The sequence below is a fragment of the Meriones unguiculatus genome, chromosome 1, assembly GCF_030254825.1.
Source record: "Meriones unguiculatus strain TT.TT164.6M chromosome 1, Bangor_MerUng_6.1, whole genome shotgun sequence".
NCBI classification, from domain to species: Eukaryota; Metazoa; Chordata; class Mammalia; order Rodentia; family Muridae; genus Meriones; species Meriones unguiculatus.
In genome coordinates, this window is record NC_083349.1 from 55,727,187 (window position 1) to 55,754,742 (window position 27,556).

The 27,556-nt window shown below is 46.5% G+C and overlaps 1 protein-coding gene across 4 annotated transcripts; it reads left to right on the top strand.

Annotated features, from left to right (window-relative positions):
- The first annotated feature begins 653 nt into the window (after positions 1–653).
- On the top strand, positions 654–26,689 carry Dntt (DNA nucleotidylexotransferase). Of its 4 annotated transcripts, none has more exons than XM_021633076.2 (11): positions 654–856; positions 9,108–9,282; positions 10,217–10,345; positions 11,089–11,259; positions 12,114–12,185; positions 13,700–13,823; positions 16,812–16,944; positions 17,928–18,036; positions 21,056–21,301; positions 24,423–24,506; positions 26,256–26,689. In XM_021633076.2, the coding sequence occupies exons 1-11, from the start codon at positions 654–656 to the stop codon at positions 26,340–26,342; spliced, it is 1,533 nt and encodes a 510-aa protein (XP_021488751.1). In that variant the 3' UTR covers positions 26,343–26,689. The 4 variants fall into 4 exon arrangements, with proteins under 4 accessions (XP_021488751.1, XP_021488753.1, XP_060245347.1 ...); XM_021633078.2 differs by having other exon boundaries at positions 24,426–24,506; positions 26,256–26,681; XM_060389364.1 differs by lacking the exon at positions 654–856 and adding an exon at positions 6,476–6,611.
- The last annotated feature ends 867 nt before the right edge of the window (positions 26,690–27,556 follow it).

Consider the following 27,556-nt stretch of genomic DNA (forward strand, 5'->3'; position numbering starts at 1 on the left):
ACATCCACAGGCAACATGACAGACACCTGTGCAAATGACAGACATCCAATATACTGTAACACAGGTCCAAGGGAAAGAGAATGAAATCGAAATAAAAGAGGGATCAATAAAGTCAACGGGGGGCCAGCAAAATGACTCAGTGAGGAAAGATATGTGCTACCAAGACTGACAACCCAAGTTGATCTCTGGGAGCTGCACAGCGGAAGGAGAAAAATGAGGATTGACATTTGCACTCATGCTGTGGCATGCATACAATACCGTCTTGCCCAGTAAGTAAATGTAATAAAAATTTTAAATAGCTTTTTAAAAATGCAACATAGAATTAAATTAAAAATTAAAAAAATGCAACATAAAGGGCTTGAGCGCATTTAGGGATACGTAATAGTACGCAATCAATGGTGGGTCCCACTCTCTTCACAAGTTTATTCTGAGGTGCTACAGAGATCAAGCATGCAAAAAAAAAAAAAATTCGATTACTTTTTTTGTAAAGCACTCCATCTTGGGCAAAGGAGCTGATCAGAGTTAGAAATTTCTTCTGCTGGAAGTTGTCACCAGGGTGGCACCCATGGCTTCAGAGGCTGCAGCTGAGATGACATCAGAGCCCTCATTCAGGAGACCACTGGATGGTGTAGGCAGAGACACAGTCTGCTCAAATGGATCCACCGCAAGCAGTCCACCTGGGTCCTCGGAGGAAGAGACCAAGGCAGCTGGGCACCTCAGTGGCCTCCACGCCTCATGACATCAGATTTCGAGACCTGGTCCTCTTCATTTTGGAGAAGAGGATGGGAACGACTCGAAGAGCCTTCCTCATGGAGCTGGCACGGAGGAAAGGGTTCAGGGTGGAAAATGAGCTCAGGTAGGACAGTCCTGGTCACTTTGCAAGCGTGCAGGTACCTTGGGGACATCTCCAAGGGACCCAAGGAGCCATCTGGCTAAGGGAGACAAGATGAGTGGGAGATAAAAGAGATTATATAGAAACTGATTGGCACCAAAAGATATTTTTTTTTTAAAGCTTTGACTTCTCATGACTGACTGAGAGATGAATTACCCAGCGGTGATAGTCAGACAACTCGTCAGATGACTTCACATTGAATCCGCTCAGTTCCATTCTTTATTGAACTGAACCAACACTGTTGGGTTCAGTTTTTTAAATGGCTGCAGGAGGGTGCTCTGACTGCTCGGCTCTGGTTTACCGACCCTCGGCTGTGTGAAGCATCTGTGGTGGGCTAGGCTGAGATGGTTCTCCACAGGCACCTGAGTGGCCTTGGTGACGGTTGTCCAAAGAGTGGTTCAAGTGGGCTTCAGGAAGAGATGCTGGTTAAAGATGTTAGTCTAGGGGTGGCAGCACCCCAGTGTAATATGATCAGAGTCTGGGCAGGGAGGCAGCTGAACCTACCATTTGGACCCAGCTACCCAGAGTCACTCAGTAAGCAGCAGCTACCATTGTTTTTTTCTGACTATTCTATGCAGTCACTACCTTGAATCAATGAGGAGAATCAAAGTGATTCAGAAAGCTTCAGTGGACACCCTGATGGTGATGGTGGCCGCTGAGAGAGCTGCTGGGGTTACAGTGGGGACTGCAGGGATCCGCTCAGCTCACTGCCTGTGGCTGTGGGAGCCTGGAACATAGCATGTCAGCGATGATAAGACTTTTACGTGGCATTTTGAATTCTTAGTCTTTGAATTCAAAAGAGGATTGTCAAACATTTCTTGTTGATGAAGTACTGGCTTTGAAGCTTTATGGGGGCACACTTCCAAGGTCATTGATCAGGTATGTCAGACTCCACACTCCAAGCTTAGAAGGCATTTGTTCTTTCTCTAAAATGTCCCCAATCAAAAACTCCTGAGTTTGGGGGTTCTCTCTTTCCTGAGTTTCTGTTACATGGTCTCCTGTTTTGTTTTGTTTGAAGTCATTACAGCCACTTTCAGTGTGGCTCCCTAACATTCTTTTCTCACAATCCTATATTTCATCTAGTTTTTGAGCATAACTAATCTGTTAGACTTACATACAGTGTTGGCTTTAAAAGAAAAAGAGATTAGATAGGTAAAGTAGGAGGACAAAATAACAGAAAAAAAAGTTTAAAGAGAAATTTAAAAACAGAAATCAAAAGTTTTAGCAGAGGTGAAGCTGGTTTTCATGGTAAGGACACTGAGCAGAGGCCAGCCAGGAAGGTGAGAACCGTTGGGCTGGGGTGCCACTTACTCAGAAAGGGTCCAGGCTTCAGGTGGGGTCTCACCGACGGGGCAACCACTGGAGCAAATGGGCAGAAGTGAGTGATCAGGAATCAGGCAGATAAGCTGGCAAGGTGAACCGAAGAGGCAGAGCAGTGACTCCAATGCCGCCTGCCAGGACTACGCCAGCTGCTTGGGAGACAGAGGAAACGGGTGCCTGGTGACAAGCCGTTGCCATGCCCACGATGGAGCCAAGTTCTCCGGCTGAGGGCACATTCAACACTGTGTGCTATAGAGGAGAATGAACCACAGGAAGCAGAAGCCCCGGAGCTAACAGAATCTCTGTGCCCAGATATAGAGCCTTAAGGTACTGCAGGGAGATCCTCTAGACTTCACCTCCTGGTGCTGACCGCCCATTTTTTCCTCCCTAACCATGTTAGGCATTCAGATCCGTGTTCTATATGAAGTGGAGCTGAAATGAGAGAAAGGGTGTCAGCATCTTTTGTTAAACTTCACCATAGTACAAGCATGATTCTTACTGATTCGTTAGATCCATTGAACTGTACAGCCAAATTAAAAGACGATTGTTTTTCCACAATATAAACTAGGTCAGATGTCAGAAGCAAGCAGAACAAAGACAGGAAGGCAGCCCATGAAAATGCTGTAATCAGACATCTGGTGTGGGAGGGTGCATGGTCATATTTCTGTCTGTCTTTTTTCTTTAACAATAGACATACTCTTTTGTTTGCTTATTTGTTGAGACAGAGTCTCCTAGATACCTTGGCTATCCTGCTATCCTGGAACTCACTATGTAGTTTAGACTGGCTTTGAACTCACAGAGATCCTCTTGACTCTGTCTCCAGAGTGCCTCCATACCTGGTCTTTGATACAGATTTTTAAAAAGCAAAGATAGAGCCTACAAGATGGCTCAGTGGGTAAGTGTGTTTCCTGCCCAGCCTGACCAGAACCTGAGTTCAATCCCTGGGAACCACATGATGGAAGGAAAGAAGCAGCTCGCATGAGTCACCCTCTGACTTCTACACAAACACCATAAATAAATAAAAAAAAATTTTTTTTTTTAAATTTGAGACTGAAGAGATGGCTCAGTGGTTAAGGACACTGATTGCTCTTCCAGAAGACTCAGGTTCAATTACCAGAACCCACAGGGCGGCTTTCAACTATCTGCAACTCAGAGTTCAAGGAACTCTGAGCTTCCATGCATGCCGGGCCCCCGAGGGGTGCATGCAGGCAAAACACTTACACATATTAAAACATTTTTAATTAAAAATTAAAAATGAAAAGGAAGATAACAAAAAAAGCCAAAGCCTATTTAAGGTAGGAGACAGGGGAGGAGGGAGAGAGGAAGAGGGAGAGAAGGGCTCGGTGGGGAAAGTCGCTTCCTCTACAAGCCTGACAAACCTAGGTTCAACCCTTGGAACCCAGGTAAAGGAGAAGGGAGCCAACTCAGGTGATCTCTGACCCCTATATGTGCACCATGTCATATGTTAATGCGCATTCACATGTACAGTGATATTAATTATTACTAGGAGAGAATGCCAAGGGTACTGCTTAACAGTGATGGCTACCCTTCTTTCTCAATTTGTATAACTCAAAGCCTGAGGCAAAGAGAATGAAATGCTCTGGAACTGGCTAGTGTCCATAGCTCCCGTTTGGCTCCCAAGAGGATCAGTCTTGGTTCCTACCTTACCTGAGATCATCAGTGTGTTGATCCCTCTGGATTGATTCTGTTCTCTCCAACATGAATGTGTCATTTTGAGTGGAATGCACAGCTATTCTAAGTGCCACAGGAAGCTGGTTCCTAAAACACAAATGAGATGCCAAGTCCCTTGTGTAGTTTTGAACATCCAAGAAAAGGATACTGAGTTTATTCTGTGTCCTGCATCCTAGACTTTGGAGAATATTACTAACTCACCTGATACGGGCTCAACAAAGGGACCAAAATCTCCGGTTTCCCAAGCCCTCATTGCACCCTGGCTTTCCACAGAGGGCAATACTTGAAAGCTTCCATCATCATCTACCCTTCTCCATCAATATATTTGCTAACTTCCCTATGTCTTGAGACGAGCAAGTACAGTCAAGGCAGATCTGCAGCCAAGAAGGATGGGGTTCCATCTTTTCATCCATCCAGGAGCTTCATACTTGCTAACGTTGCTCAAGCTCTTGTAGATGCACCAGAGGATGGCATTCCCCTGCCAAGTCCATGACATTCGCCTGCAATGGAAGACACTATGCTGAAGGCAAGCATCATCCTCACACTGTCATAACAGCTTCTGAGTGCCTGCTCTGCCCAATATTTGTGGAGCTCTGTAAAAACAAAACAAAAAGATACGAGTCTTGTCAATAGTTTTCAATGAGATAGGGGAATCAGGAATTATGCCTTCACCTTAATTATTTTTATCTTTGTGCATCAATCAATGATTTGCCTGTATGTATGTATGTAGTATGTATGTATATATGCATGCATGCATGCATGCATGCCTTATGTCCACCACCTGGATGCAGTACCTCTAGACACCAGAAGAGGGCTCTGGATGCTCTGGACCTGGGTTTACAGATGGTTGTGAGTCATGTCATGTATCAGCTCTGGGAATCGAACCTAAATCCTCTTCAAGAGCAACAAGTGTTCTTTTCTTTTTTTAAATTTATTTTTTATTTATTACAATTTATTCACTTTGTATCCCAGCTGTAGCCCCTTCCCTCATCCTCTCCCAATCTTGCCCTCCCTCCCTCTTCTCCTCCCATGCCCCTCCCCCAGTCCACTGATAGGGGAGGTCCTGTTCCCCTTCCATCTGACCCTAGCCTATCAGGTCTCATCAGGACTGTCTGCACTGTCTTCCTCTGTGGCCTGGTAAGGCTGCCCCCCCCCTCACTAGGGGGAGGTGATCAAAGAGCCAGCCACTGAGTTCATGTCAGAGACAGCCCCTAATTCCCTTACTAGGTAACCCACTTGGACACTGAGCTGCCACGGGCTACATCTGTGCAGGGGTTCTAGGTTATCTCCATGCATGGTTGTTGGTTGGAGTATCAGTCTCAGAAAAGACCCCAGGGCCCACATTTTTTTTTTTTGTTCTGTTGCTTTTCTTGTGGAGCTCCTGTCCCTTCCAGGTCTTTCTATCTCCTCCTTTCTTAAGATTCCCTGCACTCTGCTCAAAGTTTGGCTATGAGTCTCAGCATCTGCTTTAATATCCTGATGGGTAGAGTATTTCAGAAGTCCTCTGTGGTATGTTCCTGTCTTGTTCCGTGTTTTCTCCCTCTTCCGAAGCCCATCCCATTTGCCTTTCTGAATGAGGATTGAGTATCTTACCTAGGGTCCTCCTTCTTGCTTAGCTTCTGTAGGCGTACAGATTTTAGTATGATTATCCTATATTATATGTCTAATATCCACTTATAAGTGAGTTTATATACCATGTGTGTCTTTCTGAGTGAGGGATACCTCACTCAGGATGATCTTTTTTAGATCCCACTATTTTCCTGCAAATTTCATGATTTCCTTGTTTTTAATTGCTGAGTAGTATTCCACTGTGTGAATGTACCACAATTTCTGTATCCATTCCTACGTTGAGGAACATCTGGGTCGTTTCCAGATTCTGGCTCTTATGAATAAAATGCAGCAAGTGCTTTTAACCACTGAGCCAACTCTCCAGCTCCTTAGGGTTGTTTTTTTTTTTTTTCCCCTTGTTGCTGTGCTAAAGTACCCTGACGAAAGCAACTTAAGGAAGAAAGGGTTTAGAGCTCACAATGTATATCATATCAAGGAATTCATTGCAGCAGAAGCTGGAGCTGGTTACCTCACACATAACCGAGTACACAGAGCAATAAATGCCTTGCATTTTATCACTGTTCTCTTCTTGTGGCAGCAGATATAATGTGACCAAAAACATAGCGTTAGCCTCCACAGCTCATTCCTTTCAGACAGCTTGTATTGAGTGTGGGTTATCTAACCTGGCTGCCTCTGCTCCTCATCTGTTCAGTATGGCCTTTGCAGTGTGACTCCCCTTCACTCATTAGCTGAGAGCTGTTGCTTCCAAAGCCCATGGAATATTGTTCCATTTCAAAAAATTATGAGCTTCAAGTTAATGAGAAATTTCAGAATACCATTAAAGGTTGTTAAAGAATCAGGTGAGATCCTGCCCGGGTCTGGAATAGAAAGCTGTCTCTCTCACTGCTGCTGTGTGTAAATTAGAACCAACCTCAGCTGCTTTGCTCTCAAGGATTCTGAGACACAGCAGTTGCTAAGAGAATTGGCAGAGCTGGGGTGGGCGTGGGGTAAACCAGCTTTTCTTCAAGCAGCTCAGTCTAAATACAGCTAAAGCCATCGTTTACAAAATACCCAGCGTGACCTCTCCCAGGCAACAGGACCATCACAGAAGCAGGTGGCCAGCCATGAGAAAGGGAAGTCACGCAGGAAAGGATGGCAGGTAACAATTGCTGGCTCCCTTATTCATATGTGGGGTGAGGCAGTGCCAGCCAGGGAAGAGAAGACAAGAACAGGCAGACGGCTCTATGAGGAAATACTCAGCTAAGATTTGCGAGTTGCTTCCATAACGCACAGCTTTTGAACACCTGAGCCCCACTTGACAATCCTAGCAATATTTTTAATTTCTGCATGAAATTATATTTGTCAGATAGATTCCAGTTAACACGTGGTAACTGCATATATTTATGTAGTACAGAAGAATAACTGAATATGTGTCTACAGCCTACAAGGACCAAATTATAGCGTTTCTATCTCTTTATATCATTTCTGTGCGAGCCTACCAAACACCTTCTTCCTAGTTCTACATGATGTAGTACAGGATGGGCTACTGTGAAAACTGTGCGTGTGCGTGCGCGTGCGTGTGCGTGTGCGTGTGTGTGTGTTTCAGGGTGTGAACATTACAACTTATTTTAAATGTATTTTGGTTGTCCACCTCATATAGCTAACGTGAAGACTAAGTTTTACACAGAGAGAGAGAGTCATTTTTGTAAATGGTGTGTCTTCACAGCATTTTTTTCATGTACCCATTTTTTGTTGTTTCACAGCAGCTCCCTCACCCTTGGGCATTCCCAATGCCCATGCCAGAGGCAGGGCTTTACCTAGAGGCAGACTAGGTAAAGAGGTGCAGGGCAAAGCCAGGAGCTGAGAATGTTTGGTGGAGGCAGCATTGTTTGCAGGATGGACCTCAGCTCTCATCTGACTCCCTGGGAGATTCAGGCAGAACCCAGAATGCCCAGAGCAGCTGGAGGCCTCTCCGCAGATCCTCTCTGCCTTGGTGTGCAGCCACAGCAGCTATTTTCACATTTGGGAGAGCTTGAAGCTCCTGCAGTCTCGCTGCAGTCCATTCGACATAAAGTCGGAAAACATAAATTATACACAAGGGCTTCCTGTGTGTGACAGAGGGCTTCTCCATTCATATCTCCACCCCTTGGAGGAGCTGCTTGCTTTTTAGTATGGCACCCATCCAGGAATGCCTTCTCTTTCTCACTGGCATGACATCCATTCAGCTAATCTTTCTGTGAGGAAGGTGGCAGGGTACTCCTCTGCTCTGGAACAAGGACCAAGTCACAGAGGACGACCTCATCGCTACTCAAGTTCAGAGGCTTTGGATTAAAAAACAAACAAACAAACAAACAAACAAAAACCCTGAGATCAAATCCCCACCCCTATTAGCAGGGTAGGGTTTTTAGTGTCTTCTGAGGCTATGTGAGTCTGATAACACTTGCCTCACAGTATTATCAATAATCAAACGTATGGCATGTACCTTTAAAGTACTGGAGATTTAATACCGGTACCTGGCATATGTCAGCGCTTCTGTACTCTTGATATTTTCAATGTTGAAGAAGCACTCAGAGCAGAGAACAGATTTGTGTCCCCAAATAGACAGGGCTGTTGCTTCACTGTGATGCACCTTTTCTTGCAAGGTGCCCATCTGCTTCTCCTTTGCTTTCTCCAAGTGTACCAGGAACTCGTCTGTTGTTCCTCACACATCCTCACTCCAGCTCTTTCTCTTACCAAAGCACTGCGTCGTTCAGGCTGGCTTTTAAAATGACACATTCACAGTACTGGTGTTCTGCTCACAAAAGTCTTAGCCCAGCTCCTGAAGAAGACATTTAAGACCCTTGCTGCTGCTGGCTCAACCATTTCTACAACTAAGATACCCTCCCTGGTCCAGCCCCACAATCCTCTCTTGTCCCCTGACTGCTGAACCTTTTGTTTCAGAACAACTACCAGTTAGTTACCTCGCAGCTCACCCAACCTCCTTCTCTCAACCCCTCTCAGGTCTCACCCTGCCTCTCATCTTTTCAGAATGTCTCATGCAGGCTAAGAGCCAGAAATGTCTCCTCTCTTCTGTGTCATTTGTCAGGAGTGAGCCCTCCTGGACTTTGAACCTCTTGGCTCACAAAGTCTCATCTAAGGCATTTTGTTCTCAAACCTCCAATGGATGCAGAAGACAGGCATATGCACACTTATACCTATTTCTCTTTGAACTTTGAGTTCTCATATCAATTTTTTTTTTTTTTTTTTTTTTTTTTTAGTTTGGGTATCGTCAGACAATTTTGAAAACTACTGGGTTCAAGTTTTCCATTAGCAATAAATAAATAAATAAATAAATAAATAAATAAATAAATAAATGAATGAATAAATAAATAAATAAAACGGTACAGCAAAACCATCTGCAGGACTTTAAGGACCGCTCTGTCTTCCATCCTCCCTGCACTTCTATTTTATAACGCTTTGGCTAATATCATCTTTTCTATTTTTCATTCAGCCTGGGATGTAGTCCATGTTGGTTAATTAAGACAGAGACAATTTCCTCTTGTGAAGATCCATGGTCAGGCCCAGTGTGTGCCGGGAAACCCTGAAGCCTTGAGGCAGGAGGAGGGGTCTCCTTTTGGAAGCTGCCTTTACTGATAACTTTGCCTCCCGTGTCTAGCGATTCTGTCACCCACATTGTGGCAGAGAACAACTCAGGATCAGACGTCCTGGAGTGGCTCCAGGTACAGAACATCAAAGCCAGCTCTGAGCTCGAACTCCTCGACGTCTCCTGGCTGATTGAATGCATGGGAGCCGGGAAACCAGTGGAGATGACAGGGAGACACCAGCTCGTCGTAAGTGTCTCCTTTGCCGGATGGCCACTGACATGGGCATCAGAATCCACAGGCGTGGGCTGTAACAGCCTTTTCTCGTGGAGTCCCCGCAGCTAGCTCGGCCTTCGCTTGCTCCTTTGGTATATAACGATAATGCCCACTTCCTGAGATGCTGTGTAATTGAAGTGACATGCACGTAAGCCACGCACAGTGCTGCCATGTTAAAGGCACTGAATAGATGGGACTGACTTAAAAAAAAAGAATTATTCTTTTTAGTTTGTGTGTGTGTGTCTATGTCTGTGTATATATGTATGTGCCCAGGTATGCAGGTGTCCACGGAGACCAGTAAAGGGCATCAGATCTCCTGGAACAGGAGGTATAGGTGATTGTGACTCAGGTCTTTGGCAAGAGGTACTCACTTTGAAACGAGAACTGTTTTTATGAATACATTTACACAAAGATATTTCAGAATATTAGCCTTGATATTTAAAAAAAAGACAGGAAAGTAAAGAGTTATTTATCTTCTGGTTCTGATAATTCATGAAAAAATTAAAGACCATGAGTTTTAAATCCATTTTTGCCCAATATTACTAGAATGAATCTGAGAAACAGTTTTGAATCATCTTTAATAAATTCACACACAAAAAGGAGATACAATTTAATTGCTGGTTCTTTTTCATTTTTGTGATTTCAAAAATACATGCCTTTTTCATACATGAGATGTCACAATGAAATTCATTATCTAGTGTAATTAACATGTACTACTATAAGAACAACCGTGGACGTCTGTGATAGGACCCTAGAGCTGTATGTGACACTTTGAATCCTTTGTGCTTTTGCCATGTCCTAAGTTTTCTTAAAGTGAATGTTTTCTTTGTATCTGAATAAATATTTATAGTTATACACGCTTATTACTGCCATTAACTACAAAATGAATGCTTGTACTTTCGTGTAGGTGAGGACTTCTTCCCCGAGTCCTGCCCTGGGCTCCCAGAACATTCCACCACCTACTGTGCAAAAGATCTCCCAGTACGCATGTCAGAGGAGGACCACGTTAAGCAGTAATTACAACCAAGTATTCACGGTAATGAGGCTGTCTCAACACCAGACCAGAGGGGGGTTTGAGGCTTCTTTCCATGAGTCTGCAAGTTAAATAATGATTTTTTTTCTGGAAACCTGAGAGTGCTTCTCCATGCCTAGCTGCCTAACCTGACCTCTGGTTCTTCATCAAGTGGGCCTCCTTTTTCACAGGCTCCCAGCTGCTCAGGGGCCAGGGGTTGCCAGAGTAACACATTCAGTGGAATATCAAACATAGGGCTTCCCACCTCTAACTTTCAAGCCACATTTGTGAGGAAGAGCAGGAAACAGATGGCAGCCACTGGGCCCACTGAGCCACAGCTGCACTCTCTTTAAGTAAGGTAACGTGCCTCACCTTACATAACCCCAGCTCTGGGTCTGAGTGATGAACACACCCTTCGTTCCACCAGCACCAGCTGTGTTTTATGTCCAAGCTAAGAGACCCAAATGTCTCGGAACCACGGAAGGCAGAAAAGGGTTGTTAGTCATGACTGCTGGGACACCGTGGGCACTAGGCCATTCCTTGTTTAGGTTGTTTCTAAATGTCTAATGATGCTGAACTCAGTCTCCTCACAACTCATTAGACACGTGTCTTTTCGGTTCAATGCCAGCGTCCCACAGGGAAGCATGCAAAGCCACAGGATGTTGATCCTGACTTCAAAGGTGCACCATTAGTAAAGGGGACAGGAGGGACTTGCGAGTGACTTTGATGTGTAGACCTGACGATCTGGTTTTCGTTTTTGTTTTTAGGATGCCTTTGAGATCCTGGCTGAAAATTATGAGTTTAGAGAGAACGAAGGCTCTTGCCTGACATTCATGAGAGCAGCCTCTGTACTGAAATCTCTGCCGTTCCCCATCACCAGCATGAGAGACACGGAGGGAATTCCCTGCCTAGGGGAAAAGGTGAAGTGTGTCATAGAGGTAAGGGAGAAGGGGACAGACGGCATGGGTACGGGCTCTCTCCTCTTATTTATCTATACATAGATCAACATGGCACAGAAAGGTATGTGTAAAATCCATACCTCGGCGTGATCCCATTAGGACTATGTAGACCTAACCAGCAGAGAAAAGAACTTTCTCAGATACTGATTTTTACCAATAGTGAAGGACTCAAGCCTCAGAGCTCAGAACAGCATAATTCTTTGGCTCCAGCTTCAGGCTGTGGGAGGCTCAGTCTTACTCAGGGCTCTTCCTGGTCAGCCCAGAGTGATGCTTGGTGGGCTGATACTGCATCTATATGTTCTGGGAAGAGACTAGGCGGCAGTTGCATGTTTAGCAGCATTTAAGGATTTCTCACCAAGGCAAGTTTGCCATCCAGTAGCAAGTTTCAATCTAGTCAAATGCAGGGTATATCATTCAAGAAAAATATCCCAGCTCAGACAACAGAGGCTCGTCAGGGCTTGACAATGACTGGCTCTTCAGTGGGCCAACGATTAACTAACCTGGTGGATTGAAAAGCCATCTTATTTCAGCAAGTTGAGTCGATTGAAAAGAAAATTATTAGGACTGTTTGAACAATAGCTGTTGGTGAATATTTTGTCTTGGATGCAGACCCTCATCTTTCTGTATCCTTGTCTAAGATTATAAAAGCTCTTTGGGTCTGTGGTAAACTAAGAGTTTTCAAGATTCCAGGGTAATCCTTGCTTTTCCCAGATCAGCCAGGGAAACACTTCGAGTTTCATGAGAAACCAGCAGGAAGGGGCCTTCGGTATGAGACTGGCACTGTGATTATGAAGGGACATAGCTCAAAATCTTTTGTTCAACTCTCCTTGCAGGGAATTATTGAAGATGGAGAAAGTTCTGAAGTTAAAGCTGTGTTAGATGATGAACGATACAAATCCTTCAAAGTAAGGAAGTTTGCCTTTGTAGAGTGGGGGGGGTCTATTTTTCCTGTTACTGGCTGTGGATGGTCATGTTAACTCAGGATGCCATGCCAAGAAGCCACAGACTGAGCTGCTCAGACACAGAAATTTATTCTATGCCAGATCTGGAAGCACAAAGTTTAAGTCTCTAGGTCAAGACTCTGTGGAGGGCTCTCTTTGTGGTTTACAGTGGCCAGCCACCTTCTTGCTCTTGCCCTCACATGGCAGAGATAGAGGTGAACAAATGTACAGATCCAAGTTTGCTTGTCCCCAGCTAGCTTTCTCTACTCTTATATTACTGTATTAAGCATGACTTTTTGCTTGGGAACAGTGCCTTCCATGGCAGACTTCCTACATCAATTAACAGTCAAGCTGTCCCTCACAGACATGCCGACTGGCCAAGGTAATACAGACAATTCCTCATTAAGACAATTTCCCCCCTGGGAGGTTCCAGGTTGTTTCAAGTTGATAGTTAAAATTAACCAGCACACCTCCCAAAAGCCCCAAGTGCAAAGACTATCTATCACCCTGAGATTAACACCAAGAGTCCGTCACTCACAGTTACTAGACAAGTGTCAAAGGAGCACACAGAAACAGAGTGAACTTGGTCCTGAAGCACAAACTCCTCATTGCATCATCATTTCTGGGACTCAGGGTTGATCACCTCCCAACTTTTATTACCTTAGAGTTTATGGTACTTTGGCCAGTTCCTTCAGTTCATAAGCAATACAAGGCCTAATGTGGGGCCAGAATAGGAGCCTAGGCTCAAATACAGACAGACCAGGGTTCAAGTCTGTGCTTTGTCATTACCCCTTGTAGATGGGGTGGAAATGCTAAGCCTCTGTGAGCATCCTTCCATCGAAGGAGCGGTACAGGACTGTGTGTAAGAGACTGAGCAACCTGCAGACAGCCAGGGAGACAGCTTCTCACACAGTCACAGAGCAGGCAGTCTGTCATCTAGGTCATATGGAAGCCTTGCGTAGATGTGGGTCTGCCTCTCACCTCTGTTTCATTTTGTGACACTATGGCTGTGAAAGGGGTCTCCAGAAACAAATATCCTCTAGAAGTTACCATCCCCAGGCTCAAGAGAAAACTCAACAAAATGCTGAGAACCTAAGTAAGAGCCTCAGAACCAATTCAAAAAGCCAGGCCTGGTAGCGTCCTTTTAAAACCAAGCACTGAGGAGGCAGAGTCAGGCAGATCCCTGGGGCTCACTGGCCAACCATCCCAGCCTGAGGTTGACTTCTCATCTCCAAATGCACAGTTATATATATGTATATCTGTGCAACTACACACACACACACACACACACACACACACACACTTAATCACTACCCATTCCCTGGATGTTCCCCCCCCCCCGGATGTTTTAAAGAGAAACTGAGCCAAAGTTTTGCTTGTAATTTTTTGTTTGTGGCCTGAGACTTTGGAATGTGTCACTCTGCTGACATAGCAATGATTGAGAGAAAATAACAGCCTGTCTTCCCCTCCCTTTTCAGCTCTTCACATCTGTGTTTGGAGTGGGTCTGAAGACAGCTGAGAAATGGTTCAGGATGGGTTTCAGAACTCTCAGCAAAGTAAAGTCAGACAAAAGCTTGGTGTTTACACGGATGCAGAAAGCAGGTAACAGTTTTGAGACAGGCAAGAGCTGCTCTGGGTTTATCTGGGTATAGTGAAATGGAGTCACTTTTACTTGGACTCCAGTCTTGGAAGTCAGGTAAATCTTGGCTCCAGCACTTGTCACTAACCTTGAGTAAACTGGTTAAAACCATGGGCCTTCACTACCTCACTGATGAACCTGAGATAATTGGGGGGTACATCAACTAGCCCAAAGCCCTGAGCCTGGCTTAGCCATGAGCCTAGAATAAGGCCTTTTCCAGGGCTGCTGGGATTCCCTTTAATCAGACATTAAACCAGAGAGGGCCATGTCCTGATTCCTACAGACTCCTTTAGACACTTAGGTCTGGCTGTCTCTCTGCGTAAAAAACATGCACGAAGAGTCGAGGGCAGAAGAGTAAACAGACACGGAGGAAGGAGAGAAAGGAGTGCCTGAACAAACTACAGTCTCGCCATCTTGGTTCACACTGGGAATGAGCACTAGGGACTGGAAAACAGAGGGGAAGAATGGCAATCTAGACATAGCCTTGACCTATCCAACCAGAGCCCTATAGCCTAGGAAGAGACAGCAGCGCAGTGTGGAGACGGAAGAGCTGTCACCATCATCTGAAAGTCTGGCAAGACCCTCCCCCTCTGCTCCACCACCACACCACAGTTCCAGGTCACTTCCTTCCATGGACAGTGCTGGTACCTTTTCCAGAAATGAGGAGATGCAGTTTATAGCCCCTTCTGAATGCGTGAGGTGTAAGCGTTCGCTTTTAACATACAACAATAACAGAGTAAAATTGTTATTCAAGAGGGAGTCACAGCATCGTAGTTCCCAGCATTGTAGCTTCTGCAGTTATGGAGATGAAGTTATCAAGTGTTTAATATGGAAGCAATGAAGTCTTCTACCAGAGGATAGCAGGTATCTGTAAGTAGTCAGCAGCTATCTTCTGTTTCAGTGATAACAACAGACAGACAGACAGACAAACCAAAGATCTTAACGTCACAAGAAACAGTAGAAGAGGTGAATCATATTTTGGGGATCCCACCAGTGACACGATAGAAGATTCCCCCATTCATCTTGTAAACCTGTTAATTTCTTTTAAAAAACATTTTTATTTATTTTTACTTTCTGTATGTTTGGGTTTTATCTGTCTGTCTGTCTGTATGCTACATTTAAATATACATTACATATGTGTAGTAAATATATACTACATGTGTGAAGTACCCATGGAGGCCAGAAGAGGTCATCAGATCCCTAGAAAGGGTCATGAGCTGCTATGTGGGTTCTGGGAATCAAACCTGCTTCTTCTGGAAGAGCAGCTAGTGCTCTTAACTGCTGAGCCATTACTCAAATTTGCTGACTTCTGAGTGATTGTTAATAAGCATTATACAATGCCACACAGGAAATCAAAGAATCTGGGAAAAAAAAACACCTAGTATTTCTACTCTGAAGCCCAGAAAATGTACATCTAATAAGTGTGTTTTACACCAGCTCTAGAGACACCCTTAAAAAGAAAAGTTTGTAAGTATTAAACATAAGTGTCCAGAAGATGGTTTGGAATGATAGTGAGGACTCCTAACATTTATAGAGGAAGTGGGAAACAAAAGATAGCCTTGAACTTGTGGTCACCCTGCTTCAGCAGCCTGACTGCTGGAAATACATGCGTGAGGTGCTGGGTGACAGCTGCACAGTCTTAAAATAATGTACATCATTGAGTGAATGGACACTGGGACTTCCTGACACCAACTGAGTGATACTTGAGTGCCGGTGATAGTGATGGTGGCAATTTCTGTATTAAAGCCTAATGGAGTGTTGTGCTTTAGACCAAACCTCCCACACTCAAAAAAAAAATAAAAAAAAAAGAAAGAAAGAAAGAAAGAAAGAAAGAAAGAAAGAAAGAAAGAAAGAAAAGAGCTGTGTCCCAATAAAAAGGCGACTGTTAACAAAGGAGCAAGAAAATGGCATCAGTATTGGTATGAAGACAGTAGTTCCTCAAGCAACTGGCTTGGTAGTGACAAGTGATGGGTATGTTAGCAACAGAATCTTTCCTTGGTGCTGTCAGCACATTTCTGCAGCTGCCTCATTTAGAGATCACAGATGACTTAGAATGTAGAAATTTTGTTTGCAGTGTGCTCAAACCAAATGGCCTCCTGGCCAAATCTCATCCTGGGGTGAGAAGCAAAGGAGCCAATCAGCAGCCTCTAGCGGAGTACATCTCCCATTTGTCAAGTGGCATTTGGGTCGTCCCCTGTGGGGACCCTAAATGAAAGTACACTGCCTTGTGTAGAAACATGGCTAACTGTCACCAGACTGACTCTCCTAGGCATGCCCAGCTGCCCTCCAGTACTTCGCCCCAATCCTTGGAGATGACCTTTCCTCCCTTTCTGCCTCCCTCCATCTGCTCTGTGATGATAACCAAATGCTCTGTCCTTCCTCACGACTTGCTTCTGAACAAAATTGGTTGTAGTCCTCAGGCCAGGAAGCACCGCCAACCCCTCCAACACACACTCCATTTTGCTTTGGACACAGATCCACCCTTTTCCTCTAGTTATCTTTCCCTTTTCTAACGAAGCCATCATTTCCACGTCCTGAACTTTCCTATCCCCCTTTTAAATAGCAGGGCACTGCTTGTTGGTCAAGAAGGCTGCACACATGTAAGCTCAGCGCTTGGGAGGCAGAGACAGGAAAACTAGGAGTTCAGAGAGAGCTGGACCTTTGCTGAGAACAGAGGAGGAAGGGGAGAAAGAAGGAAGAAGAGGAGGCAGCAGCTTTCGTTCTTTAGTATAACATCAGATAAGAGTGGCTTAGATTCCAGAAAGGCTCGAATACTTTTCCCTTAATAGGGACAGTGTAGACTTCTCCATGAGAACTCAGAGGTCCTTTGTAACCATGAAAATCTCACAAGCAAATGAAGAAGGCAATGCCGTACATTCCTGTGCTCTGTCTGAGACAGCACCCTCTCCCATTGATCTTTCTCTCCACTGACCTGTCAAATGGCCTCTCAGGATTCCTCTACTACGAAGACCTCATTAGCTGTGTGAGCAGGGCAGAGGCGGAGGCCGTCAGCGTGCTAGTTAAAGAGGCGGTTGCGGCATTTCTTCCAGATGCCCTGGTCACCGTGACGGGAGGGTTCCGCAGGTAAGTGCTGTAGTTTTTTCAGCATGCCTCTTCTACCTGCCTCTGAAATGGTGGGTGCCAGCCCCTCTCCAAAGCTTTCGGCTCCCCCTAACTTTCATGTTGGGAGCCCCAAATAGCTGACATTTATTTCCTTGCACACAGAGCTGTTTCCTGCCTCTGCGACTTTTCTCAGCTGAAACGTTCTCTACAAAACTGGCATAGTCTGACTTCTCACCCCTTAAAACTCAGTTCAGGTGCTGCTGCCTCCAGAAAGCCCTTCTTGACTCCCTCTTGCTCTGTTCTAGATTAGGGACTTTCTTCTGTGCTTTCCAAATGCCTACTATACCACGTGTGCTTTCCCTGTGGAGCCAGCAGGGCTTGGTTCCCATGGAGACCAGGGTGTGAGCCTGATCACAAAGTAGATGCTCAAGAAACATTGGTTGAGTCCATCACTCAGCTGGTGGAGTGCCTGCTGAGCACCAAAGAAACCCTGGCTTTGGTTTCCAGTATCCAGTAGACCAGGTGCGGTGACATAGTCCTGTAATCCCAGCACTTGGAGGCAGGAGCAGAAGATCAGGGCAATCCTCAGCTTCATAGTGTGTTCAAGGCCAGCCCAGACCATATGAGATCCTGTCCCTAAAAAAACGACAAAGAAAAATCTCTTAAGCTATACCATAATGCCAAGAAGCCTACCCTCTTTGGTCTGACCAAAGCTCTTGGTCTGCTGTGGACTGCCATACATATTTCTGTGAGTGTGTGATGTAGTATCTCTTACTTACTTTCCTTCCACACACAACAATATATACTGCATACAGCTTTCCCTGTCACAAATTTGTTTTGTAAGAAGTAGAGATGTACAGCCAAGAAAGGCTCGTTTAAAACTTATGAGCATTTTGTACCACGAATCTCATGCTTGGGACACAGAAACAAAGAGGGTTTTGTTGTTGTTTTTAAAGGAAGGGCTAAAAGTCAAACTGATTTTCTTTTTGTGCTCTTCAAATTAGGGGTAAGATGATGGGGCACGATGTGGATTTTCTAATCACCAGCCCAGAGGCCACAGAGGAGGAAGAGCAGCAACTCCTGCACAAAGTCACAGACTTGTGGAAACAGCGGGTAAGGAGACCAAACAGCTGCTACCATTCAAGACCATCTTAGCATTGCTTTTTGTTGTTTATTTGTGTGTGTGTGTGTGTGTGTTGTACGTATGTGTATATTTGTGTGTTGTGTGTATGTATGTATGTATTGTGTGTGTGGTGTGTATTTTATGCATGTGTGGGTGTGCACGTGTGTGCATGTTTTTGCATATGCATAGGCACACGTGTGTGGGTGCATGTGGAGCCTGAGGTTGATGCCGAAAATCATCTTTGATGACTCCTCCACCTCACGCACAGCGGCAGGGCCCTCAGTCAAACCCAAAGCTTGCCGACACGGGTGGTCCTACTCTTCAGCTTGCTCTTGTCTATCCCTTGTCTCCACCTTCTCAGGCTCGAATCGCAAGCGCCTGTCATGTCTACCACATTTACGTGGGTTCTGGGGATCTGAAACTCGGGTCCCCACAAGTGCACAGCAGGCGCTTTGACCACAGAGCCATCTCTCCAGGCCTGAGCGTTGTTAATTTTATGTGTTTCATGATCATTGTACAGTGACTACTATTCTCCATTGCTTTAATACCTCATCATGGAACCACACAGCTGCCATGAGACTGAGTAGCTTTGGGTTTTAGGCAGTGCACTACAGGTATGCATCTTGCTTGAAGCCAATGAGGGCAAGCTGGGCCCTGCAGAGGTCACGGCCAATAGCTACCACCCAGGACGGTACCACCACAGGGCAGCCTATTGTTAATGGTCAAAGCTGGGTTAAGGTAACCTCACTGCTGAAGACGTCTGGCCCTCTACTCAACTGCCATTTCCTAGAGAGACCATGGGCTCTTCCCCAGGGAGCTATAGGTCTGACTGAGTGGAGGAGGCTGGGCCAGAATTTTCCTAGCACAGCTTTCCCCTTCCTGGATCTGCTGGGCATGGCCAAGCTCATTGATGGGCCAGAGAGAGAAGACCAGACAAAATGAAAACTGGAAATAGCCAGCCCGGAGCCATGAGCGCTATAAATGAAAACCAGATTGTGGATTCAGATGCAAATTCATCTGTGAGACTATTTCATGCCCCTCTGTCCCTCTTAAGAGGATGGGCACAGGAAGACCAGAACCCCTAGGCATAGACAAGATAAGATCAGCCAGGAGAAGATATGACAAAGAAGAGTCAGAACACTTCCCCAGTCCTCTGTTCTGCGGGGCAGGGGGATATAAAAGACTCTCACTGACAGGCCACAGAATGCCTCCCCCCGAAGCCCTGTTGCCAAGGTTGGAAACTCAGTGTTTGTTATTGTGCCACTGTCTTCCTGCTAAAGACTATCCGTGCCTGGTGAGTGAGACCTGGGTACAGGGACGCTAACTGCATCATGTGTCCACCCCTGCAGTTCATGGAACTTCTGAGAGATTCAAAATGTTGAGAATTACTACAGAGTAAGAATATAAGTCATGGTAAGAAGTAGTCATGGTGGCTTACCATCTCAGCAATGCAGGAGGCCGAGGCATGAGTTCCATTCCAGGCTACCCAGAACCGGAAGGAATTTAGAGGACCGTGACCTTGGGTTCTGAATTCATAGATTCATGACCTCAGATGGGAAGAGGTACTAGAAAAAAAAATTATCCACACCTACACTAAGCATGTGTGGACCACTCCCAACATCTCTAAACAATGGAGTTTGACAATGACACATGTGTTTACAAAGTACGAGTTAACATAATTAATCCAGAAGTGATTGAAAGTCTACAGGGATGTGTGTGTGGCTCATATACCACTCCGTATGAAGGACTTGAGCATCTGTGAATTTGGAAACCAGGATGACTGAGGGCTGACGAAGGGCTGACTGCCCTCACTTTGGAAAACTGACTTGAGTCTGAATAGCAGATTGGTTCCTCTGTAAATGAGATGGAAAGGACTGAAAACAAAGGACAAGAAAGAATCCTGGCTGGAGGACTCCTCACCCGGCTCCCTAACAACCCTTTCTGCTCTTACACCATTGGCTAGGTGTAGCCTATGGTTAATTGGTCCACTAAGTTGAAGGAGGAGGAGTGTCCTCCTTGTATGACATAAAGCTGAACTGCCCTAGTCCCAACTCCTCCAACCTGCATACCCTTGGAACAGAGGGAAGGAATAGTAAGGAAATGCCTCCTTCTAGCCAGGACAATCTGAAGATAAACATGGGCACTGATGGCAAAGCCTGAGCCCACTCTCAAATCAGTTTCAGAGGAGAGGAATCACATTGGGAGAAGTGAGCACAGGAAAGGGACTTGTAAAGAGTAGGGACACCGGACAGAAAGCTGGCCTGGAAAGCTAGGGCCACATCTGAGATGGTACCAGGCAGAGAGCACCCAGACCAGATGGAACACCCCAGTCAGAGCTCTGCCAAGTTACAGATCGATTCACTCAAGAATGCCCTCATCTGTTACCAGCCAAGGGCTACCACTGTGTAGAAACTCCCAGAAAAACTCTCAGGGCTGGTATTTGCCTGGAATTTCTTTGAATCACTCTTTAATTTTCTGAGCAGAAACTTGAGGAGAAACAGGCTTCATGGGCCTTCACCCACTGCCTCCAAGATGGGCAGATAGTTTTCTCAGAAGAAGCAGCATTTCCAGGGCTGGGGTATACTCAGTGGTAGAGTGCCGCTAGCAAGTGCAAGTACCCAGGTTCAATTCCCAATACTGCAAAAACAGAAGCAGCAGGTCACCACGCCCCACACTGGGCCTGGGCTTCCAGGCAATTGTCAGTATGACACAAAAGGAACATGTGACTTTCTGTTTCTGGTGCTCCTGGTGAAAGAAGCAAACAAGGAGAGGTATCGTGGAGGGGTTTGGGCTCAGCCTTTCTCATGGAGAAATTCCTCTTCTGTAGAGAGAACCTGAGAACCATATACCGCTTCCTTTCCTAGCTGCCGGGCAAGGAAGGACAAAAGTACACCCATGTCTGTTCAGCTCTGAAAACACTGCCTGAAGAACAGCTGTTGTAATATCACAGGTTGCCCCGCCCACCCCCAGCCCTGGGACCCTTCCTAACCTCTTCCTGTCGCTTTTCAGGGGCTGCTTTTGTACTGCGACCACATAGAGTCGACATTTGAAAAGTTCAAGCTGCCTAGCAGGAAGGTGGATGCTCTGGATCACTTCCAGAAGTGTTTCCTGATTCTGAAGCTTCACCACCAGAGAGTGGACGGTGACGGGAGCAGCCAGCAGGAAGGAAAGGACTGGAAGGCCATCCGTGTAGATCTGGTCCTGTGCCCCTATGAGCGCCGGGCCTTCGCCTTGCTTGGATGGACTGGCTCCAGGGTAAGCTGTCTGCTGTTAGCTTTCCTGGCCTAAAGGAGAGCTGGTGGCAGCAGGATAGAAAGATGAGAGAGCGAGGGGACCATGTCCCCAGCCTTTAAACTGCGGCATGTCACACAAGTTAGATTCATTTAGAACAGTTATTCCCAATGTGTGGCTCACCGAGCCAGCCTGGGGACGGGTTAGATTTATAAATTCTCCACCCCAATGCATAGCACTACATCAGAAATTCTAGGCAGCTAAGCTCCAGACACGTACGTTTGAAAAACCCCTAGGTAACTAGGAGCTGTCTTAGGTGAAAGCCGCTGAAACCCAGGAAGCAGCAGAGCGGTGAGTAACTCAGATGGATGCAGGCCTTAGGCCTGCTGAAGGGCCTAGCCCTGGGGCTTCCGGCTGAGTGATCTCAGATAAGTTTCCTAAGACTGACGTGAATGGCACCCTCTAAGGGCAGCAGTGCACAGCTGCACTATGGTGCTGTGGCTTCTACCGGCTTTTGTCTGAGGTATAAGACCACCCACATGAACGGGTCTCCAAAGCCGCTGCAGGAAACTAGTAAGGGTTTTTTTTGTTTTTTGTTTTGTTTTGGTTTTCCCAAAAAGAAACCCTGGGATTTAAGAGGCTGAAGACTGCTCTATCCCTGGCTGTGTAGCTTTCAAGGAAACAACACTCCCCCGCCCTGCTCCCTTCTTTCTGCATCTGAGATAAAAACAGGCCTCGCAGAGCCACTAAGGTCACAGGGCTCTGCTGAGGACTCTCCGAGACAGCAACCTCATCAGCTCCTCTTTGCTCTGGCTAAGCCTCTGCAGTGGTGCAGCACAGCAGAATATTCACAGAACAAAGCAGCTGGCACTGAGCCGGGGTAGGCTCAGGGCTCCGCAAACACGGGGCGCTGCTGCCTGCACCGTGCCAAGGCCTTCCTAAGTGTCTTCCTTGGCCCTAGCTAAAGCCATGGTCCTGTTAGGACATCTGACACCCCTTAGTTTCCCCAGGGTAGCATCCGGGATCACTGGTAGAGCAGGAGGGCCTTCCAGCTCAGCCACACCTGCTCTTCCTTACTGCTGCTGGCTTCGTGACCCCACCCCCACCCCACCCAGGCTCCAGCCAACCCACTGTTCCTACTGAAGGGAAGCTCTCTGAGGCTTTTCTATGAAGGAGGAGGAAGTGGGTGTGGCCTGACATCCCTCCCCCTAATGAAGCAGGAATGGGCAGGGAATGACAGCTCATGTGAATCAGAGCGGCCACACGTTGTCTGAGTCTGCAGCATCCAGAGGAAAACTGATCTTTCTAGTATTTATCAAAGCTTCTAAACAATTAAATTAACCAATTGTTTCGCCGGTAGTTCAGTTCCCAGCATGATGCCTGTGTGACAGCCTGACACACACCTCCCCTCCCAGCCCCTTAACAAATCTCTGGAGCTCAGGAAAGAACTAGACCCTTGTCTTAAGATCACTGTCTCTGTGATTAAGCACCATGAACAAAGAAACTTGGGGAGGAAAGGGTTTATTCAACTTACATTTCCACATCACTGTTCATAATCAGAGAAAGTCAGGACAGGAGCTCAAGCAGGGCAGGAACCTGGAGGCAGGAGCTGATGCAGAGGCCACAGAGGGGTGCTCTTTTGTTCCCCGCGGCTTCCTCAGCCTGTCTTCTCAGAACCACCGTCCCAGGGATGACGCCACCCACAATGCACTGGGCCATCCTCCATTAATCCCTAATTTTTTAAATGTCCTACAGTTCGATCTTTCAGAGGCATTTCCTAAATTTGTATTTCCCCTTTTCAGATAACTCTAGCATGTGTCAAGTTGAACTGTCCAGCACAACTCTCTTGACCATTATGCCACCATTTTGGGTTTTAATCACCTCCTTCAAGCCTTTGTTCAGTGATGCCCACCACGGCAGCCCTGCTCAGTAGGTCCACAGCACTGACTTCCTATGAGCCCATAGTTTGTTTATTTCTTCTGTTATTATAAATCCTCTGTGTCCCCTGCTAGACTTTCAGCCCCCTGAGGAACTGGCACTTGGCAGGTATTTGTGGAGTGAATTGAATTTCTCTCTGCATGCACAGAAACACTATGAAGGCCTTGACCGAGAAGTTTAGGAATGCATTTCTTGTTCCCAAACCTCACTGGGCTGGGAGCTGGGAGTAGCCCATGAGTGACCCCATTTATCGTCCACTTACCCCATTAAACCTCCAGCCTGTCCAGGTACTGTAGAACCAGTGTGAACTGTGGGCAGACGCTACCCAGTCAAGAGCTGGGGTGAGCTAAGCAGACCCGGAACGTCCCAGACCTGTGCTAGCGAATCTGCTCCCAGCAAACATTCTGGGCTTCTGGGCGGCAAAGCCTCGCTTGGCCCCGAGAAACTTTCCAGCAAGGAGGAAATCATTTGTTGCCACTAGAGGGCGCGACTGTCCCAGGCATTCTCCCTAATCCGAAAGAAAAAGACTGGGTTTCTCTCAAGAAACCTGCAGCAGCGTGTGTGATCCACTATCCTTGTTTCTAAGGTTCGCCGGTCACGTGTCCTAGGCTTCAGATTTGCTCCCCGGAACCCCAGGGTGACCCCCTGATCGTGAGAGGTGTCCCTCTGGGGCAGGTGACTCTTCACAGGATCTCAGTATGGGTGGACATCAAAGAGGAAGGGACCTTAACATGTACTCCATCTTGGGACAAAGCAAAGTTCAGAGAGGCTGGGTATGTGCCAAGGACACATACACAGGCACAAGCTCTGGGCCAGGATCTCCCCACTCGTCATCCTCTTTTATAATAGTGCTGCTTGAAAACCTAAAACAATTTAGGCACCATTTCCTCTGGACCAGGTATTACAGAAACAACGATCACACTGTCCATTTATCCACTCCACAGACCTTCACTCCCAGTCTGCTGCCTGATGGACACTGACTGACCAGGGACCAAGCCAGTCAGCTTCCTGTTCACACCGAGTTTCTGCTCTAGCACAGGGACGCCACGGCTCACCGCCCAGGAGCTTTACCCTGGGGAAGAAACTCAGCACAGAATATCTGCTAGACATGGCAGCTTTCAAAGCTCCGAGGGCCCCGGGCGGATCTAAACACTGCATACCGGAAATAGCTAGACTGCACGGTGATTTGTTTTAATTCTCTTTGCAGCAGTTTGAGAGAGACTTGCGGCGCTACGCCACACACGAGCAGAAGATGATGCTAGACAACCACGCTCTGTATGACAAGACCAAGGTAGTGTTTCCTTCCTGAGGTGGTTACTGACCCTTAACCCTCAAGCCCTCCCCTGAACAGATTTTTTTTTTTTATTAATTACACTTTATACATTTTGTAGCTTGAGCAGATTTTTAAAACAACTTTTATTGCATTTATTTATGTTTTATAGCGGGAGAAATGGGTGCACAGACATCAAGATGTATACGCGGTAGTCAGGGGAGTCAGCTTTCCCCCACCGTGTAGGCTCTAGGAATTGAACTCAGGCCCTTGGCTTTGGCAGCAAGAACCTTCACCTCCTGGACTGGGGGCCCTCTTACCCCGTCCCTACCCCAACCCAAACTGATTTTAGTGTCCGGGGTTGCTTCCCTTTGCTACAAATGTTCTGTTCTCCGCGGACCACAGCTGAGAGGAGCTGGAAAGGTCTCTGGAGGGGACAGTCCCTCCCTGGCCCAGAGCGAAGCTGCCAGGCTGCTGGCTTGGTCGGTAAGCTGATGGTGCTCTAGAAGCCAGCACAGAGGCCAACGGAACTGAGTCGGCTGTATTCCTGGTGTTTGTAGTTATTTACTCCAAAGGAAGTCAGGGATCCCCGTAAAACATAAATGTCACAGGAATACCCATCCAGCGCAGGGACAGTCGCATTTCGAGTGGGTCATGAATGGACATACCCTACCCTGCCCTTACTACCTGTTTATCCCTCTGCTGCACATTAGAATAACCCAGAACTTTAAAGAGGTTGAGAGCAAGACCTCTCCGGAGCTTCTGAGTTCACTAAACTGGAGTGTGAGTAAAGCTTCGATGTGTTTTATTAGAAAAAGAAAGACAGAAAGATGGACTCCATCAAGTGGTTTCAAAGAGCAGGAGTCTAAGCTGGGGCGAAGGCTCCGGGCTTAAGAGTACTTGCTGCTCTTACGGAAGATCCAGGTTTGATTCTCAGCATCCATGTGGTGCCTCTGATGCCTTTTTCTGGCCTCCTCAGGCACCAGGCATGTATGCGGTATATAGATATATGTGCAGGCAAAGCACAGACACACACACACACACACACACACACACACACATTGAATACAAGAGACCAAGTTCGAATCCTTAGCACCATGTAAAGCCAGGAGTGGAGAGCATAGCTGTAACCCTAGGAGCTGACAAGGCCAAGACAAGCAGATTCCTGACGTCCCAGTAAATTGTAAGTGATTCAGTGTGAAGTCCTCTCTAAGAGAGAGAGAGAGAGAGAGAGAGAGAGAGAGAGAGAGAGAGAGGAGAAATATTAGAGGAAGACACATCCAGGGTTGACTTCTGCTTCTGCCCTTCATGTGTAACACTCAAATGCATGTGCATCCGCACACACATGAACACATACACATAAACATGCATCTACACATACACACACAAATAAGAAGAATTAGGGACTCAGGAAATATATCCATTTGTCATTTGCTGTCGGGGAAGACTGTCACTATTTCACCTTTGGACAGGAAAGTGTCAAAACCACAGAAAGCAGTAACGCAGTCGTTTAGTTTTGTTTTTTGTTTTCATTTCTTTATGTGTTCACTTGAGTTGAGGACTCACCCTACAGCCCAGGCTCCTGCCTCTGCCTCCCAAGTGCTGGGATTCCAGATGTGAGTCACGACACCCTGGCTCCCTCCGACCTTTTCTATTCAGAGGCAGGTGGGATGTTTGAGCTGCCACTCATCCTAAGGAGACAGTTCAACAAGTCTCCTTAGATGCCAAAGGAAACCTCCTGAACACGTGTGTCTCTCCTTGTGCTTCCAGAGGGTGTTCCTTGAAGCAGAAAGTGAAGAAGACATCTTTGCCCATCTGGGATTGGATTACATTGAACCATGGGAAAGAAATGCCTGAGAGGGAGTTGTTGACATTGTTCCTTTCAGGTTAGACAAACTGTGCTTCGTGTTAGCGAAAGACGGCTTGGGAAAGTCTGGGCTTCTGTAGGCCTCACGGAATGTAGGCAGCAAGTGGAGCCTAAGCGTACTATGCATAGAGAATATTCTGAAGCGACTCTGGAGGCTTGACCATGGGCCACATTCTCAGGCTACCTGTCCCACTGCTGTGTAGAATTCATGGTCTGCTTTAAAAAAAAAAAAATGACCTTGTCATCATTGCTTCATAGCTCACCTATGTGCGTCACAGCTCGCCTAAGCTCTGTGGGTCTGAATCTGTGTATACCACCAATAAAAGCAGAAAACAGATGGTTGACATTTTCTTTGCTTTGCTCGCTTCTTATATTTCTAAACACAAGTGGACCCATGGAAGAGTAAGAGCTTGGGGTTGATTTCAAAGGCACACACGGGTGTTATTAGCACAACAGAGGTTCCCAAGGGGACTCAGGGTCCGGGAGTTCTGGGAGGCAGGGTGCTGACTCCTAGTTGTCTCCACGGTTCCTTTCCTGACCAGCACTGACCTGTATCAGCGATGCACTCTCACTGCTCTTTCTTGGATGCAAAAGCAACTTCCTAAACCATTCAGGAAAGCCCCCCTTTCCCACCTGGAGCTCTCAAAGAGACAGCGTGGCTTTCTTTATCTCAGAGGACCCAAGGGAGGGAGGCAGCCTCTGGGACATCCCTTACCATATTCACTCTTCCCTCCTGCTTCCTCCAGGAGGGCACAGATTAGACAGACCCTATGTCCTGAAGGGACCCAAAGGCCACCAACTGCAGCCGTGTCAGTGACCTTGGCCTGCTATAGAGCTGGAGGCCAATGGATGAGTATCAGCCTGTTTCCAGGGGATGCGGAAGGAAGATCTTAGGGGGATGGTGGGAATCTGGCTTCACAGCTTACTGTGCTTTCCCCCCTAAAGGGTTGATCAGCGTTATCCACATGCCTCTTCTCCACATTCTTAGAGGCCACTGAAGCTTCAGCCCCCACCTCCCATTTTGCTGGTAACACTACGAAAGGCAAACAGCTTTGCCATTTCTTAAAGCCTGGTCAAAAGAACAAAATACCTCCGGCCTTTGAATGACAACATGACAGTCTGGCCTACCCCAAAAGATTAGAATATTTCATGCTATTGGACCTCCCTTATGAGAGAATTCATCTGGGCCTGCCTATCACTTGGC